Source organism: Etheostoma cragini, chromosome 2 (genome assembly GCF_013103735.1).
Source record: "Etheostoma cragini isolate CJK2018 chromosome 2, CSU_Ecrag_1.0, whole genome shotgun sequence".
Taxonomy (NCBI): Eukaryota; Metazoa; Chordata; class Actinopteri; order Perciformes; family Percidae; genus Etheostoma; species Etheostoma cragini.
The window spans coordinates 1095438-1111051 of record NC_048408.1 but is presented as its reverse complement, the minus strand read 5'-3'; the positions used below and the strand labels follow the sequence as shown (position 1 = coordinate 1111051).

At 40.4% G+C, this 15614-nt stretch overlaps 1 protein-coding gene across 1 annotated transcript in view; it reads left to right on the top strand.

Moving 5' to 3' along the window:
- Positions 1-4454: 4454 nt before the first annotated feature.
- The window catches only part of neurl1aa (neuralized E3 ubiquitin protein ligase 1Aa), a 48883-nt gene continuing 37723 nt past the window's right edge, over positions 4455-15614 (top strand). The window contains exon 1 of the mRNA XM_034893788.1: positions 4455-4735. Coding sequence (XP_034749679.1) covers positions 4702-4735 — 34 coding nt within the window. The 5' untranslated portion in view covers positions 4455-4701. The remainder of the gene's footprint in view (positions 4736-15614) is intronic.

The following is a 15614-nucleotide window of genomic DNA, read 5'->3' as shown; positions in this document are numbered from 1 at the left end:
GTGGTCCCCTAATACTGTATCTGAAGTCTCTTTATATAGACCTTAGTGGTCCTCTAATACTGTATCTGAAGTCTCTTTTCTATAGATAGATAGATAGATAGATAGATAGATAGATAGATAGATAACTTTATTGTTATTACACATCCTGTGCATGTCCTGTCAGCATTTCTAGCCACTGGGGGGCCATAGGCAGGCTGGGGGAACGCATGTTAACTGTTTAAAAAACCTCGTAAAGGGACATTTTCATGCCATGGGACCGTTAAGGATGACTCCTTTTCCCTCCTGCCACCTAAAGTGAGGCAGTAGGGTGGGATTATGGCGTTACCAGCTTTACCACTCCCCACACACAAACATGCTGCCGTTCTCTTAAAGACATCCACGCACACACCAACGCACAGTAAAACGTCAAGGCCCCTGTATCCAGGTCAGCTGATACGAGCTGGCTCAAGTGCGCACACTATCACAATAAAAGAGAAAGAGAAAATTGCTACTAGAGTAAATCTGTTTAGTCCAATAAAGTGTGTATCATATTTATACATAAATAGAGTCTAATATTACTTTTAAAATGGTACTGAACCCATAATCTATTTAATTTATGTGCAATACTGCGGGTGAAAAAGAACTACGCCCACTAATCCCATTCTGAGGCTGCAGCACCATCATCAACAGAACCATAATTCATAATCTTCAATTCCAAAGGGTTTACAACATGCACCTGCAATACTGTGGAACTCCTTTTAATGGATCTTACTGGTGGGTGTCCAGGGAACTCTACAAAACAAAGGGAAAAAAACGCTTTACAGTGGCTTTACTAAGATGCTCCGCACAACCAATGTTGTAAAGACAACTACCGTTTGCCAAAAAAGTGAATGTGTCACAAAAAATCTGCAGGGATAGCCTTTTGAAGATGGGTAATGTTCATGATATGAGGTCATGTAGCCTGTAGGCTGTATGAGAGATGACACCGCTCCAATAATAACATAATTTATGATCATCTCCCAACATATGACACCCTACGAAGTAAAGCAGCTTTTTATTAGAGATTATTCAAAATGAATATATTAAAGGGATACGAAAAGGATTTGAAGTAATGGTATTGCATAATGACTGTATGGTTCCTTGGCATCTATATACTAAGTCTAGTATGGATGTGTTAATATTTAATCTGCTATAGATGGAGGGTAAAGAAAGAAGAAGAAAGAAAAGAAACCAAAAACAGTGTAAATGTGTAATCATCTGTGTCCATTATGTGTAAAAAGTGAAGCTTAAAATTTTGTATTTACTAAAGAATAAAAGCAGAGAAAGGGGGTCGGACCTGGAATTTTTAGTTTGAATGACTTTCAATCATTTTGGAAGATTGTGCTGAGAAGTACATGACCTTATTTATCTGTCATTTTAATTGTATACATGCACGCATGAATGTAAGTATATTTTTATTTGAATGTTTTACATGTTCAAAGAAACTACTACTTATAAATTTACTGTATATTTCCGATTTCTTTAGGGAATAGCGTAGTAGTAGTCGTAGTAGTTGTAGTGTCATAAAACAGTTGAAGCTATTTAATCTGCTATATACAGTATCTGTATCTGTTGAGTCTAGTCCAGCATATCTCAAAGATATGAGATTGTGCTATCGATCTTCTCACTAACTCTCTGCCAGAGAGAATCAGCGTATTTGTGAAAAACTGTTCCCTAACCCTTGTGGAGTTCTGGCCTGTGGGACCACGCTCAGTGTTCTGACAGCCTTCTTGGCTCATTTTGTGTGAAGATGGCAGCTCCTTCAGGCAGTACCGTCCATCCAAAGCTGCAAAATCAGGAACAAAGCTGTGGGCTGCCGGTGATGCTGGGACGCCATGGTTACAACATCACATGGGATCTTTTACTTTTTAACTTCTCACAAGCTGGGACCAAAGCTCCTGAACTGGCAATCATTTCTATTGTGGATTCATCTTATTTCATGTTTTGTCCACAACTCAAAGATATTCAGTTTACTGTCACAGAGGATAGAAGAAACTAGAAGATATTCACATTTCACAAGAAATTTTACTTTTATTTTCTAAACAATGGCCAATGATCAAAAAAAGTTGTTGATTTGTTTAATAGTTGACAACTAATCAATTTATCTTTGCAGCTGTAGTGTGAATCATGTTGTGTATGGGAGTACTACCTTGGTCTGCTATAGCTATACATCCGTGTGTGTGTGTGTGTATATATATATATATATATATATACAGTATGTGTGTGTGTGTGTGTGTTTATATGCATCCATATGTGTGTGTGTGTGTGTATGTATACATATATATGTACACAGTATGTATATAGACACGTGTGTGTGTCTGTGTGTGTGTGTATATGTACATATGTATACAGTATATATCTATATGTGTATTTATACAGTATATGTATACATGTGTATTTATGTATATTTATGTGTATATATTCTGTATATGTATATATATGTGTGCGTGTACATAAATATATGCGTGTGTGTGTGCATACATTTATGTATATGTATATATATATATATATATATATATATATATATATATATATATATATGAGTGTGTGTGTGGCCTCTGTGAGGACACAGTGACACACAAGGGAAGCCCCTTGCAGAATTTACACACTGCCTGTATAGTGAGCACATGGGCCGACTGGTTTCAGGCTCTCTTAAGGGACACTTCAAGTGCCCAATGGTGTTCTAGATTTTATTTTTAACCCTTGTGTTTTCTTCCCGTTAACCATTAACTTGTCCGTCTAGGTCAAAATAGAAAATTAACATTTGTTTTTTAATTTATTTGTCACTTTTCCCAGCTTTTGGCGCTTTTTTTGAAAAACCTCAGGTGGTTTAATGATAGGTTTTCACTTATTCTTTGAATTCATGGTTAACAAACCTCATTCATATCCAAATGTAGATGCACTTTTAGTTAAAAAGGCAGACATTATGAATTATTTTCACTAATAGTTAAGATCAGAGGATGTTGAGTGGATCACAGATGGGTAAATGTCAAAGTTCAGTTGGGATACTGTTTTAAAACCTTTAAAAAAAAGACTTAAAATGCTATAAGATTAAAATGAAACACCCCAAAAAATCCATCTAAAGGAATCATTAATTTTACCTGAATAATGTTGTATGGAATCATCCATGGTTATCCATATTGCGGATTTAAAACACTTTGAAACGGGTCAATTTGACCATGAGGTCACCGCCATACGTGATGACAGCTCAAGTCAGAGGCCCGACTCTTGGGGGGTCACCCAGTCTGCCTGCCAGGGGCCTGGGGCACACAAGGAAGTAAGCTAGGTGAAAGAGTGAGTGCTGAGAGCAAAGAATGTGAGCACTCTTACTCCCTCAGGTCCTGGATTGCACTGCTTGTATTGACCTAAACCTGGGGGGGGATAACTGAAGTGGTCCGGAACGATCCAAAATGGTGTTCCGGCACCTTTTGATTAACAAGGAAATGAATTTAACTGGCAGTTTTATACATTACTGTTATCATCCATTCCAACGTCTTCATAAACAAGGTGGTCTCACAATGCCAGACCCACCTCTGCTGCACCGTGGAGGAGGGTCTGCAGCACACAGCATTCCTGGATTATTGGCATTCCTTTAAACCAATCACAATCGTGTTGGGCGGGGTTAAGCTCCCTTCTTCTGTAATTATAACATATACTCAAAATGATGTAAAATACTTGCACGCGTAACAAAAACCTGGACAACACATTGCTCTGTCACCAGAGTGTGAAACAAAAGGTTGCTGGTTCAAGTCCCCATACGGAAGTATGTTGGTGGACTAGTGACTGGAAAAAATGCCAGGGCACTACCAAGGTGCTCTTGAGCAAGGCACCAAATGGGTTGCCTTTTCATGGGTACCCCCCAGTCTTTGGGGTGGCAGTAGCTCAGTCCGTAGGGAGTTGGGTTGGGAACCGGAGGGTCACTGGTTCAAGTCCCCATATGGATCAACAACAACAACAAAAACATGGAGTGTGGATTGGTAGAGTGCTCTTGAACAAGGCATTGTACCCCCCCCCCACGCACTAAATTTCTCCATTTAGTGCGTGCTTAGATACTGAGTATGTGTGTGGAATTAAATTAACACTTTATTTAAAAAACTTTTTAAAAAGTGACAAAAAAAATTGGAGAAAAAAAACAAATTGGAAACAAACTTGTTAAAAAAAGGTTTAATCAAGTATGCATTATTATTAGTGTTAAAATCTAATTTGATCTCTTAGGATCTTATGTTTCCCCCACCCCACTTTAACCCTACGAAGTGAATGTAAATAGCTCAATACATCTTTGCAATACAAGCCTCATGTTAGTATCTCGGTCACTTCTCTACGGAGCAGCGTGCTCCATAAATAGCTCCTTTAGTGGAGGCGGTGACAGCGTTAAAACGCGCCCAGCCAGTCTCCACCTTTTATGCAAATAGCAGTGTGAGTGAGCGAGTGAGTGGGACACGAGGCGGAGGGAGCGCTCAGTGAATGGGCGGGGGGGGGGAGTTGCCTTCACGGATGTGTGCCTGCGCTCACGAGAAGGAGGTGTGTGTCTCTCTCCAGTGTTTGCATCTATTCGGAGGCAAAAGAAGCGGTCTGTAAGCTGGACGCGAACGTGCAAACATGTCACGAGCGCCCGGCTGTGCAACGGCAGCGTCCGAATAAGCCATAAAGGGGATAAGCAGCGGGCTACATTGGGATAAAGCAATGGGTGGACAGATAACGCGGAATGCCTTTTACGGTAAGAAACACATATTGTTGGCTGTTCTATATTAAAATGTACGCTGTCTCGTGTGTGGCTTTACATCCAGCTGTGGTCATTTGGTTCTAAAGAAGGCCTGAAATGTGTCATTCATAGACGAGTAGCCTGTGTTGCTAGCTCACGGCACTGGCTGTTGCCAGGTAGCATATTGTCACTATAGGCTGCGCTTGGGTCACAGTTACGTCACTCCGGTAGCCTAATTAGACTGCAGGGTCGCGAGACGCGCAGCTGTGCTCACTTGTGATGAACGCGACCCAACACACTAGATGTCTCAACCGGGGACGTTTGTCCCGTGTGGACTGTTGGGACGTGTTTGTATCGCGTGGGCTAAGGAAGGCGGGGATGTCAGTTTCAGCGAAGGATGGAAAGTTGCGGGGTTTCCGTCTGCTCTGCGCGGTGCTCTGGTTCCCCCTCATTGATAACGAGACCGTGTGTGTGCAGCTGTGCTTGCCTTGTCCTCTAGTCTTGTCCTAGGTACCAGAAAGCAGCATGATAATGAGGGAAGCAAGATATTTAGTAGTTTAATGTGGTCATAAAATAGGGTAGAGTAGGTTTCGAGGTCTTAGAGTGTTAAAATACTGAAAATCGAAGGAATGAATGAAAATACAACACATATCGAATCGGCAGTATCGTGAAATATCGTGAATTGGGACAAAAGCCTGTGGTCCCAGCTCTAATTTACATGATATAATACAGAACTGTGCAGAAGTTTTAGGCAGCTGTAAAAAAAAAAATATATATATATATATATATATATATATATATATATATATACATATACACACAGTAGGCCTACATAGTAAACCTATGGTAGTTGAGCTGTTCCTACAGCCCTCTTCTGATTTGAACACCTGATCGTTCTAATTAAAGCCCCTACATTAATCCAATTAGTTAAAGAGGGACAGAATAAGTCCAGGATCAGGGTCAAACCCTGCATACAAATTCAAATACCATACAACCGAAGTCATTTCCCGTTAAGTATTTCCATTAAACTAAAGTCTATTTTCCAGTAAATAGCCAAGCTCTTCGGCATTTCCAGTGTGTCTGTTGCATCTGAGCTGCTAATGTACACAATCCACTTCTATAGAGCATGACACGTTGTAGCTGGGCCACATTTCCCCTGGTTTCAGGGTCTGCTCATGCCAATTTAGACTTAGACGTGAGCTGTTCTGATGCACTGGCTTCTATCAAAAATCACCTTGTAAAGTAAAGAACCACTTCTACCATCATGTTTTATAGTTTGCCACAGCAATTGACTGCCATTCCTTTATTGGGGATTTGGTATTAGGTCCTCTCTATATTTTTTAACGTGCCAGACGGCCATGACGTAGCTGTTGCATCCATATTAAATGTCTGTACTGCCTCCCTGGACTCGTTAAGATGTTGGTTAGTTGCTAGTGCTAACTTTGCACTAGCAATGGTTTACCTTGGGCTGGGCAATATATCCATATATCCATGTTGTGATATGAGACTACATATTATCTTAGATTTGGGATATCGTATATGCTAAGTGTTTTCTTCTCCTGGTTTTAAAGTCTGCATTACAGTAAAGTCATGTCATTTTCAGAACTTTCCAGACTTTTCTAGCTGTTGTGTTATTTGCCTTTACCCATTTAGTCACTGTATCCATATGACTGATGATCTTTAATCTAGAATCTCAATGTGAAAATATTTTGTGAAATTTGTTGACCATACCATACAATCAGAATACCAAAAATTCAGTAGACTGTGCCAATACCGGTAAAATGGCCGATTTCGATACCAAGGGAATAAAAAAGGATGTTCTTTAACTTGAAACAGGAACTTCTTTATTAAGAAATTTGAAAAATGTCAAAACTTTCTGTTGGAAGCTACTGAGTCATCTGATCACCAGACCGACTCAAACTGGCCCGATGTGTTCCTGCCGTGTCATGTGACTACTGTAGATGTAGACCTCCAACGTAACAGCCTGTCCTTCATTACTGGGCTGCTAATGGACCAAATAGAAATCTATATTCAATAAAGCTATGTGATGATCGCTGCTAGTTTACATTTAGAAAAGTTGGCTTTACAACAGGATGGGAAGGGGAAGTGTTGCTATGGTGACCCACAGCCTAGATAACATAGATAAAATAAGCATTTGATATAAAAAGCATTGGATTGCATCTGCTGCCTCTTTCTTCAACTGAGAAGAAAGAGCAACATTTAAGAACCAGAGAACCGAAGCCCTCCCAGTGATTGTTTCTTCCTCCTTCAGCTGGTGAAGAACTAAAAGGGAAACCAGTTCTCCAGAAAACTACCACTGTTCTAATGATGTGATGAGAAAAGGTGTGACTTACTGAGGAGCAGCTTAGGCTTTCTAAAGTTGCACGTCTGCAGGCCGCTCTGTGGTGTGAAGCACCAGAGCACATCCAACACTGTTTGCTGAGCTGGTTGCATAACTGAGTCTGCGGAGTACGTGGGAGCTCCACTTCTGTGCTCTCCACTGACTGAAAGTGAGCCGGTGTCTGAGCTGAAGAGATGCCATATAACAAAGTAATAATATCGGTAATCCTATGTATCGTGATTATTTTTAACGTGAATTGTTCTGTCGAGCAGGAGTTATTACATTCTCTACATTACTGAGGAATCTGATGTATTCATGTATTGGTCGCCTGAACTCTGTCCTTTCACATGTGATTGACCCTTGTCATTGTCATTGACCAGGAGTCTAATGATGAATTCTATCTATCTAATAATACAGCAGCTGTCTCCTGGGTCCGGAGCTTAGTCCCAATGGTCTTGAGGGTGTTGGCATCGGTGGACCTGAAAAGGCGGGTGGGAGGGTGGCGGGTGTAGCGGTCGGAGAAGTATGGGCGGCAAGGTCACTCTTAAAATGGTTTCTTTTCCCTTGAATCAATATGTTTTATTTATTTAATTTGCTACCAATGATTCACCGTATTATGTCTGGTTTCTGCAGTACCGCTGACTACATCACATCTGGTCCCAGGAAAACATCCACGTTATGTCCTTCTGTACTAAGTAAATGAATGTCAGACTGACATGTGATGAACAATCAGTCTTTAGAATTGTCTCATGATATATTGTGGGGTATTCAAATCAACAAACAAATGTTTTTGTTAAAGAAGGAAAAGAAAATAAGCAATACTCAATACTATTGAATCTGCACCCATGTATGGAGACAGAATCCTATCGTCCCAGCCCTACAAAGCGGTTCCTTACTTCCAAGAATCAGATCGGATCACAGTTATGTCATGGGATGTGCAAGGAATATCTAATACAGCATGCAGACCACCAGACACTCCTCTTTTCTTCTTTCTCTCTTTTTTCTGCCTTTCAGTTTGTGTGTAGGTCAGGGTTAAGAATGTGTCGGTGTCATCCAAATATTTCTTACTTCCTACTCCTACACGTCTGTCAACTGCACCACACACAGGGGAGAGTAGCCCCCCCCCCACCTATACATGAGTACACTAGGGCTGCAACTCCAGTAGTCGTTATTGATCCGTGTTTCCAAAGCCCGGGACGACGCCCTCTAATGTCTTCTTCTGTCGACATCTCAAAGATATTCAGTTCACAGACAAGTTGTTGTCACATTTAAGAAGCTGGAATCCAAGAATCTTTACATGTTTTCATAAAGAATGACTCAAACTGCAATTATCAAAACAGTTGCAGATTGATAGGTCTCGCGTTAGTCTCCAAGCAAAAGCATATTTGGTCCTGCTTAACATCATATGCGTGCGCGCGTGCAGCCCTTTATTTTCCTCCTTATGACAGGTCACCTTCGAGGCAGCGCCCACATAATGACTCCCAGCCAGTCCGTAAAGCGTCTTGCCTGCTTTCCGTCGATACACACTCATATCCTTCCGCCTCTCCACCAGCCTGCTCTCTCTCTCGCTGCCAGAAGAAGCACCATTGCATTGCTTTGTGCTACCCTGCAAGCGGCCTTGCGGCCTTACTTATTGATTGCTGTTCTGTAATCTTGCTCGTGAAGAGAATGCGCTAACAGCGGGAAGACTGGCGAGCCGCAGTGGGTGACGTCAGCCAGAATTCCTCATCCCTGCTGTCTCACCCTTCACTGCCAGGTCATCGCACTGTGAAATATTGGAGATACATCAGGGTAGGAGATACATCAGGGTAAGCCCAGGGCAAACCAGATAGTAGCGCTGCGGAGGAGGGTCTGGCTAGTCCACACAGCATTCTGGGATGGGCGAAAATGGTTTATTGGCCTTTTTTTTGTTTTTTTTTAAACCAGTCACAACCATCATGGGCGGTGCTAAGCTCCGCACAGAGCTGCTGCCGAGCAGTCTCAGGAAGGAAATTGTTTTGGTGGAACGTGTACGCTCAAAAGTAGTTTTAGTCGTCAACAGAAACCTCCGATTGGACAGATAGTCTAGCTAGCTGTCTGGCTTTACCCTGCAGAGACCTGAGGACCAGGTAACCATAGTCGTCATGAATCCACCAGAGGTTACAACGCCAACACAGAGCCAGAGGACGGTGAAGGACATCCAGGAGACTTTTCAGCGGCAACCGAGCAATTCCAGAAGTGGAACGTTGTGGATATAGACTAACTAGATAGATACTCCTTTTTTCTTTTCTTTTCTTTGATGAAGTGATGTGTGTAGCCCAGAACCTCAGTTAGGACTATTCCGTAGCTTGCTAAACTGTCATGGGTTTTACTGCCTCGTTATCTTCAATACGCGTTCTGCTACGATGTGGAAGTTCAGCCCGTGTTATGACTTGACATTTATTTGGCGAGAGAGATATATAGTGTATCGCTTTGATAATATTCCTGTTGCTGTGTTTCTTATTGCATAACTGATAGATGTGCAGATAGTTTAATATTACTTGTGCAGCCACGTGTTGATTGATTGATTGATTGTATTAGAATGTTAGAGAATCTCCAGTAAACAGAACAGTCTGTGGAGACACATGCTTTGCTATTAAAGGTGATTTACACTGTGTACTCCGTTATGGATATGGATATGATAACAGACGTGCTTATTCTCAATTTGTGTTACTGAGCAACATGTTAAATTAATGTTAATTATTTCAGAGAAATGAATGTAATTCTTAGTATTGCTTCATGTTGTATGCTGGTGGCTATAAGTTCATGTTGGAGTTGTCAATAAATCTTCCTGATCTCAGAGTCAGACATGTCTGGTTTGAGTTCTTACCTGACCCCCTACAGTGCGTAGGGTGTTGTTTGCTTATTGCTGTTTCTATACTAGCTTGTACAGGCCTGTCAGTGCTTTCTGAACGTATTGAACACACTTTTAAAAATACCGCGATAATACTCAATACTGTGATAATTTTCACATTGTTACATCTCTGCTCGAGGCAGAAAGTAGAAATCTATGAGATCATGAAAACATTTGAAAACCTGCTGCTCGACAACATAACAATTACAACATGAAGACAATAGTAGGATGAATGAATAAAGAAAAACTAAATGGCAGCTCAGCTTTAATTTTCAGTTTTTAGCCGATATTGAGTACCAATTCAATGCCATTACATGAAAAAGAATATACTGTATATGTACTGTACATATAGTTGTTTTCTTAATAGCTGTATACTACTAACCTTACTTGACTTTTATAGATGTGGTATGATTGCCATTAGCGTTGTATGTCTAGGCTCTGGTAATCCTTTAGTAAAACATCAACACACATACAGAGAATAAATATCATAGAACTTTCTTTTATCTAGCGGAAACGGATAAAGATTATAAATAAAATTAGTTTTCAAGCGCCCATATTCTTCTCATTTTCAGGTTCATAATTGTATTTTGAGGTTGTACCAGAATAGGTTCCCATGCTTTAATTTTCCAAAAACACAGTATTTTTGTTGTATTGCACATTTCTGCAGATCCTGTTTTCACCCTGTGTGTTTGGGTCTCTGTTTTATCTCGTGAGTGAGACATCTCACTTCTATCCTATCTTTGTTGGGAGTCACACATGCTCAGTAGCTCGGTAAGATCCCATCAGCTAGATAACTCTTTCTCCAACTTTACTTCTAAACAAGGCGCACTTGTGCAATATCTGTGGAACAGGAAGTAGTTCTTTTGGAGATTATGGTCAACTAGTGTGTGTTGTAGCAGTGTCCGTATCAGAGCAACAGGATATGTAAGCTTTCCTATGGCAAAAAAAAGCAGCCGAAATGTAGCAGCTAATGTAGAATAAAGAGTATTAAATTAGAGGATAACCTGATGCCGCTCTGACCGACCCCCCGCAATGCAACATTACCATGGCCACACATCACCTGTCAACACAGCGACACTGAAGCAATGCATTTGTCATGATGTTGCCTAGCAGCACGTCAACCACGTTGGTCACCACCACCATAACGAGTGATGAGTTATGAGTTCCTGGTACCTGTCGGCAGGTCGAATAGCAACGACAGTTACTGCCACAGTTGTGCCACATCTTCCACACATGTACATGCATGGAACTCTGGAGATCAGAATACAGGAAATGCAATACCATGTTAACTACACTGTCAAGGGCCCTATGTGTAAGCTGTAAGGTATTGAGTACATAAAGCCCTCTTGCCCGAGCTTCATGCATCTAAACCTAAATGATAATGTGTGTGTGATTAATCATCGCTATTAGTGTGATTCATTTCAAAGTCGGTATTGCATCGGGCTGGAATGGCATTTTGTCATGAGTCAGTGGGACAGAATACATCATCCAGACACTGCTATGTAAACATCATTAAGATGTTTGGCATTGCCCTCCGGGCTGGTTGGCGGTGTTGTAAATGAAACCGTCAACGGCTCCACAGAGAGCAACATCAAATAAAGAACTTAAGAGGGACATTTTACACTGGTTTTGTTTACAAAAGACAAAATGGATGCTCTTGTTTTGAGATGTTAATGATTATCATTCCAAGAGAACAAAAATTACTGTTAAAGCATTGTTAACACATGAAGAAACATGCTGTTCTAATGATGGATCTAAAGTACACTAGGACATTAATAATTGACAGAAATGGCTACATATGTACAAAGCTGTGATATTTTATGTTTCACCCATAGACCTGGAAAAACGAATGGACGTACAGTAGCATCGGTGCCGGCACCCAGTGGTTTGTGGTCTGCCATTTTGAAGCCAGAATGAATTTTGGCCCTTGTCATCATGGTATTTTGGAGCCAGAAGTGACAAAAGCGCAGAGCTGGGCACATGTTGTGTATGGCTTAAATGGTGCTGCGCTAAGCTAAATGCCAAAATCAGGTAAACACGGACCTCCTGGTACTGGTGCCATTCGTCAGCATGTACGGCAGCATAAAGCTGGTCAAAAATCTGCAGAATTTCTCTCTAAAATTAGCATTCATGGTTACATATGGTGGCAATCTGGGTCAATGATATCTTCAAGTACTAGTCAACAGAGCAAGTTGGGCTTACAATAGGATGTGGATGTTGTAACACAGTTAATTCATTGTGCTCAACTCACCACACCCTGCAAATGTTCTAATGCATTTAATCCCAGACCTCGTTACACATTTCAAAAATACCAAGCTTTGATTATAATATAGTTCCACAAATTTCTGCTTACGTGTTGCCTTATCGTACCACGGATAGCTTTCACAGTTGTTCCCCTGAACCAGGAACCCATTTGCCAACCAAACACTGAGCAAATATTTGAATAGTTTTCTTCCATCTTTAAAACTCTATTTGCATGGTAAACCACGTAGTTGATGGTTGGTGAGTAACAACTCTCCAGATAAAACACACACGGCTCACCTCTCTCTCCGGCGTCAGCCAAATGAAATGGTGAGAGATTAGTTTATTGCTCTGCAGAGATGTCCACTGGTGTATGACAGGTATTAGCCACACGCAAGCCTGTATTTTGTTGTTATAAATAGGATAAAGAGCTCTACGCTCTGGGGCAGAGGAATACAAGCTTCTTGCCATGTTTGTTCATAATACGACATCCATGACCTTTGGCAAAATGGCTTCTGTGAAGCTGGTAGAACAGGTTTTACTCATGTAACCCACATCAAGCTATGTGTACAGAGGTTTTTAATAAGCAGTATGTCCTGTAAGTCCCTTACCGGCTAATGTATTTCAAGATGGTGCATGAATATGGAGCGTCCACCCCAGTTCAAGCGAATGGAAAGGTCTAATAACTTGCAACTAATAAAGTGTAACATCGGTTTAAGAGTACAAAACGGAATCTTAAACCGTAAAACTGCTTGTTGCAATACATAGTTTTCTCATCCATAAAATATTATGTAGCTCAGAATAGACAAAGTAAATCTTAACTGTCCATTTAAATTAAGGTTGAATGAGTGAAAGGTAGAGTACAATTGGTTTATGTTAGCTTTTTGCAGAACACTGCGGCAGCTGGACATGACATTTTAATTGTAATGAAATGTTGTTCAAGCATAGAAACCATAATCTTCCTCTTTCGTGCATGTTCATTTGAATAACAGGAAGGGTCCAAATGTCAGGAAAGCACTTGAAGACACTTGAACTCCCATTTTATCCGGTGTAGCTGCTCAGTATATCCTCTTATGGACCTGCAAATACAAACACTTGCAAAGCTCTGGAGGATTTGTTGTAGTAAAGATATTTGGTGAAAGAATGGAGGATTAATAGAGGTCTATCTACCAGAACAAGACAAATAAAGAAAGATGTTAGCTTGACTCTGTCAACTGATATTCCCCTGTTGTTGGACTGGTCTTGCAGAAAAGCGCACACAAGCTTAGTTTCAGGAAAGCTACAATCTGAGACCATAAATATCATTCTGTTGTGTCTGAGTAAACAAAAGGCATCTGTTGTGTCCTAGCTGATAGCCGCGGAGTGAGAGAGTGCACTGATCAAGACCTTAAGATACGAGGGGGTTGCTAAGGAACATTCACACGTAGCCCGTTTCCCCCAACAGCAGCTGTGTCTCTTTAGAGCCCGGTAATGCATTCAAGTCAGTCTGCCCAGGACCATGTGCACCACATTCAACAACCGTTCTCCTGTGGCTCTGCTAAGACAAAAGGCCTCCACACTGCTCTTAGGTCGGGCCAGATTGAACAGTAGCCACGCGTACAGGCGGATAAAACTGGAAGGGTCATTGCTACTTAAACACAGATGAGAGGGAGTGGACGGAGACAAAGAGCGAGAGAGAACACAAAGCGTGCAGGTTTTTTAAGGACTAGCTGCTTATCAGGTCTCCACAGGACATCTGCCGCCGTGTTAGCTTTCATCTGTTTGTCCAGTGGGTATAGAGTTTAGGGTTGCACCTCGCAAATCAACCGCCCCATTAATACACATTGGCACGAGAGACACAAAACTGTTTAAAAAAAAAAAAATCTAAATTCAAAATCTGTAATTGTTTTTTTTTTAGTGGAGCCTTTTGTACTTACTATAATGTTAATTTTGTCCATAAAAGACTAAAGCCAGACTAATTAAGGATTTTTTAAGACTGATACAGATACAAATATATATATTTTATTAATATCATTATTTTTTAATTCTGATATATCTGCTGATATATATATATATATATATATATATATATATATATTTTTTTTTTATCCAGAAACATGTAACCAAACAGATTTCCCTAACATTAGTATATGTAGTTATAAGTTCTCACTAAAAATAATGTAATTCATCAAAATATATTAAAGTTCTGATAAACAAAATATATATAAAAATACAAACTTAAGATATGAAACTTTAAAGTCCTTTGGGACGTAGAGCGTCCTCTGCTGGACAGACTATGCAGCGCCAATACTCGTTACATGGTTGACCATCCATTTTTATTTTATTTTTGAAATGTTCATTTATCAGAATCACTTTTGTAATTGATTCTGATAAATGAGTATTTAAATATATATATAATATTAGTTATATATAAATATATATTTTCTTTTCTTTTCCGTCGGCCATGGTAAACGCTGATATTGAGAGATCGGCAAATGGCTAATATCTGCTTAAAATATATAAAAGAATGTTGGAAACAATTTCCATGTAATTGTTTTAAAAACAGCAAGTCATTTGTTGTATTGTAGAAGAATACTGAAAGCAGCAGAACTGAGTACACTTTATTTATAGTATCTGAGGAACAGAAGAGATTGGAGAGCTTCTTGCACTCACATTAGTGATGAAACACTTCCTAAAGAAGGCTGGACGTCAGTTTTTAAAAATCTTATTCTATTGAGAATTTGCCAGATGCATTAAAGGCGTTCTATATCTATTGTTCTTTAACTGCTCATATTATGCATTTTGACTTCTTCTTTCACTGCTAGTTCCTACAAAAGAGCTAGATGCAGGTATGCTACATTCAAGAGACCATGGGATGTTATTGTTTGTTACTCAGCACCAGGTGAAAATAGGGGCAGGGTTGCACTGTAACGTTAAAATGATTTGAACTTTTAGCGAGGAACAGGTGAATTACCTGTATGTGTGAAAACAGATTTATCTCACACATCCGTTTGATTGTTGCTGTAGCCGTAACATTTAGAATAGATCTAAAATTGTTATTAATTGTGAGTTAACTGTGACATTAATGTGATTAATTGCGATTAAATATTTTAATCATCAGACAGCACTAGTTATAATGCTCGCCTAGCTGCTAGCGGGGCTCACCCTTATACTCTGCTTCTGACTGGCTAGTAGTCCTTACCTAGGTACTGTCAGGGCCCTCATACTCTGCTTGTGACTGGCTAGTAGTCCTTACCTAGGTACTGTCAGGGCCCTCATACTCTGCTTCTGACTGGCTAGTAGTCCTTACCTAGGCACTGTCAGGGCCCTCATACTCTGGTTCTGACTGGCTAGTAGTCCTTACCTAGGTACTGGCAGGGCTCACCCTTATACTCTGCTTCTGACTGGCTAGTAGTCCTTACCTAGGTACTGTCAGGGCCCTCATACTCTGCTTCTGACTG